The sequence below is a fragment of the Monopterus albus genome, unplaced genomic scaffold (assembly GCF_001952655.1).
Source record: "Monopterus albus unplaced genomic scaffold, M_albus_1.0 scaffold171.1, whole genome shotgun sequence".
NCBI lineage: Eukaryota > Metazoa > Chordata > Actinopteri > Synbranchiformes > Synbranchidae > Monopterus > Monopterus albus.
Genome location: NW_018128051.1, coordinates 875,114 through 878,999, shown reverse-complemented (window position 1 = coordinate 878,999; position 3,886 = coordinate 875,114). Strand labels below are relative to the sequence as shown.

Genomic DNA, 3,886 nt, shown 5'->3' with positions numbered 1-3,886 from the left:
TACCTGTGAGAGGGGGGAGTGTGAGGGGGGAGAGAGAGCGGCCATAGGCCTCAGTCTGTCCCCGCACCTCGGGCTCTGCTGAAGAGCCACCCTGCGGCGGAGCCACACTCTTCCCTGCGTACACGTTCTCCAGCTCGGTGTACACACCTGTCATCTATGGATGGAGGCATGACCAGCTGATTAGCACTCAAACACTGTGGTATATTTGCTTTGAAGGTCCGCTGCTTTTAAGCATTTTCACAAATATTTGCTAATCACAGTTTAACTGTACTGAATTGCTGTGATTACAAGCAGACCATCAAATGATGTGAGACCACAGAGCACAGATAACATAACTAGCATTCAATATGCCAGTTGCTGAGTAGCTAAGTGCTGAAAAGCTGCAGTTGTACCTACATGACTGAGGTCGGGGGACTCGGGGAAGGAGGTTCCATCTCCTGACTGCCTCTCCTCTGGACTCCCAGATTCATCGACATGAATTCCTAAAGCACAATAAAGCATGAATATATGGACGTACAGTAAGCCTCCTCTTTCCATCCACCTCCAGCCAAGAGAGGATGAAGCAGAGCAGGCCAGCGTGAAGGAGGGAAAGGCAAAAGCTTGGCTCCTGGAGCAGCAGTTAGCAATGGCAATGGAAAACGGGAAACGATGAATGAAAATACCCGAGACGTGAAACAGCCTCAGTTGAAAATAAAAATGTGCTTTTGAACTGATAGCTCAGGGACCTTATCAAGAGCAGAGGCAGCTGAGATCTGGAGGAATGTATGAACTAAAAACGAGTATGTAATGACCAATTTCAAAGCACACATCTTTTTCAGGAGTATCCTGCTGCACATTCCAACAATTAAACAAAACCTTATTACTGAGCTCTGAACAGCTTAGACACCTTGTTTAAGGGAGTATCAGAACTATACTGTAGTAACAGCTAAAGAAATGCTGTGAGTGTTACTCCCTTTCTGTCCCCTTCAATAAAGTAAACTTCCAACCCAAAAACAATGTAATAATACTGAATGCTGTATTAATACAGCAGGTGATTTGAATACAGTAGCTTTTATAACAAAGCTATACAACAAAACTCTAATATTTTGCCTGTACTAAGCTATACTAATCTCATTTGCTTTAACAGCGTGCACAGATTTTGCACAGATAATAATGCAGACTCATGTTCAGGTTATTTTGAAAATAGAAAAACTGAAATGTAAGAAGCATTTGTGCAGTTTCGAGTGTCTTAAAGTTCCATTCAGGTGATGGGTTTTTGATTCAGAAAGGAAGCCTTGGTACAAACCCAACCGACACCCAGCTGACAGCTCATCATTGAGATGTAACACCCTTGTTGTTGTTGTTAGGTGCAGCGTACCCATTCCCAGGTGAGTCCCGATGATGCAGTCGTCAGAGCTCCTGTCTCGGATGTTGCCGCGGTACGAAGTCCCCGTCACGCGCATTGAGCTGCTGCGTCGGTGGTGCTCCATGCCTGCGTCAGGCTCCAACACGGCTGCACAACACACACACACACACACAACGCACAGATTTAGCATCTTTGTTTTGATCAGGAAACTTCATGATTGTAATCTAGCAGCCAAATGTGGAACTGTGCTCTGGGCAAAGCCATGGGGTGTTTTCAAATCAAATCAAGCAACCGGCTGTCAGTCTGCTCATGCTATACAGTAGATGCATTCAGACTGTGTCCCTGAATGCAGATAATCCCCATAATGTGTTTCTGGCTTACCACTGCTCTTGAAACCCAGGAAGCGTGACAGCTTGCACTGGCAGCGCTCCTGTTCATCGTAGGTCAGTAGTTGGTAGATGAACTGCCAGATCAACTGCTTAGCCGGCGTGTCCAACACCGGAAACACATCGACTATCAGGGTGTCCACATTCCTGCAGACACACACACAAACACCCATACGCACAATCTTTACATAGCCAACCGCGGTTTATTGCCATGTATATGACTGCCACGTGATATAAGGAATTAGCTTAGGTGCATATTTTTCATCTTCGCCTCTAGAGGCATGCAAAACTGAGGTGGGAGGATAGGATTTATGTAATTGTGTTTACACTAGATACATTTACAGTGGATTTCAGCTGTATTTGCTTTAATTTTGCAGAGCTAATTCACCCTTTTCTTCATCACTTGATCCTCAAGAAAATATTATCACTGCCTAACGAGAGGAAGAAACCTCCTGCTTTGCCATGTGCATGTTTCTTCATTGCTTTTTCCATCTCTGTCTTTCACCTGCATTTAGAACATCCTTAGCAGCCGGATAGACTGAGTAAGCTAAAATCACTGTTTCTCAGGCAACTGCATAGTCAATGTCAGCTTTTACAGATACTGAAAATTGAGCCTAAAGATGCATTCTGTACTCAGAGTTTTGTTCTCAAGAGTTTTTGGCTGTACTAAAAGTCTCCAGAACAAACAAATATCCCCTTATGCAGCTGCTTTTCTTCTCCCTCCATCGACTTCTCTCCATCTGTTTAACACTGCTTGGTGTAAGCTATACACCTTTATTAGTCCTCATGCATCCTTTCTCTGTCTACATAAAATTATAGATCCTCTCTATCTCTCCATCTCGCTGACCTGTGCTGGAAGAAGGTCTCCAGGGCCTTACAGACAGTGTATCTCTCCTGAATAGTCAGCAGGTGCTCCAGCTGCTGGCTGAAAGTCCGTCCATGAACTTTGATGCTTGGTGGAAGAATCTCTGCCACCCACTGCAAAGAGCTGAGGGCTGGAGACCTGGACAGCCAAGTGGAATATAATCATAGTATGTTGAAAACACGGTCTCCCCTTTGTTCTACATCTTCAATTTAAAAAAAAGCATCACCCGTTTATGCTAGATGGGTGGAACTATGACCTGCAGAAGATGCCAAACCAAAATGTCATGTTTGATGCTATGTACTGACCTGGAGCGTGGTAATGTGGTGGAGGCCAGGCTAGAACATTCCTCTTGATCGGCCTGGTCTGAAGAGTACTCAGACGGACCCTCCTCCACCACCAGAGTGGGATTTGCTCCGCTGCCCTGCAGCATGGACACCACCTTCTCATGGGAACAGTTCCTACAGAGTGAAAACAAGACAGCACCATGAGTGCGACAGAAGTTACTGACGGAACATTAATGGACTTTTACTTTTTATAAATCAAATGGGCTAGATTAAAGAAATCTACTGCATGACATCTAATAGACTGATACTTATTGTTACTGTATATTACAGAACATCTTATTCCACATGATGTACTGGCAAAGGCCTGATGTTAGACTGTGGGATTTCAACACACACACACAGTTGTAAAGATGAAGATTTATAGGAGACTTATATTTTACAACTTTTAATACACCTGAGGATTAAACAATAAGTTTCCACATTTTTGTAGATACAGTACACAATATGCTCATTTTGCAAATACTACACTGAAAGCTCCCACATATGTTGTACTTTACTTTCTCTCTCTGGTGAACAGAAAGAAGAATGTGTTATACAAGCAATTTATAAAGGACAGATCAAAGAAGGCGGAAGAAAGATATAAGTCATACAAGAACAAATTAACTGAGATTTTGAGGAGATGTAAGAAACTATATTACTCTAAATTATTAGAGGATAATAAAAATAACATGAGAGGTACGTGGAATATATTAAATAAATTGATTAGAAACAGTTCCAGCAAGAGTAACTACCCTCAATATTTTATGGATAATGATACACCGGTTAATAGATTGGAGGATGTAGTTTATAAGGTCAATAGGTTCTTTGTGAATGTTGGTCCTGGTTTAGCAAGAAGCATTTGTACAGATGATACATCCGTCACTATAAATAATAATACAATCGAAAGGAACATGAGTTCTATGTTTTTGAAGCCCATAGTTGAAAAGGAAATTATAGAGATAGTGAA

At 42.5% G+C, this 3,886-nt stretch overlaps 1 protein-coding gene across 8 annotated transcripts in view; it reads right to left on the bottom strand.

Moving 5' to 3' along the window:
• The window catches only part of grid2ipb (glutamate receptor, ionotropic, delta 2 (Grid2) interacting protein, b), a 40,986-nt gene that overhangs the window by 12,127 nt on the left and 24,973 nt on the right, over positions 1 to 3,886 (bottom strand). For all 8 annotated transcript variants that reach the window (XM_020615902.1, XM_020615903.1, XM_020615904.1 and 5 more), the window contains 6 exons: positions 2,902 to 3,054; positions 2,579 to 2,734; positions 1,727 to 1,878; positions 1,358 to 1,492; positions 397 to 482; positions 4 to 154 (listed from right to left, as the gene is read on the bottom strand). In XM_020615902.1, the coding sequence (XP_020471558.1) occupies positions 4 to 154; positions 397 to 482; positions 1,358 to 1,492; positions 1,727 to 1,878; positions 2,579 to 2,734; positions 2,902 to 3,054 (833 nt within the window). The remainder of the gene's footprint in view (positions 1 to 3; positions 155 to 396; positions 483 to 1,357; positions 1,493 to 1,726; positions 1,879 to 2,578; positions 2,735 to 2,901; positions 3,055 to 3,886) is intronic.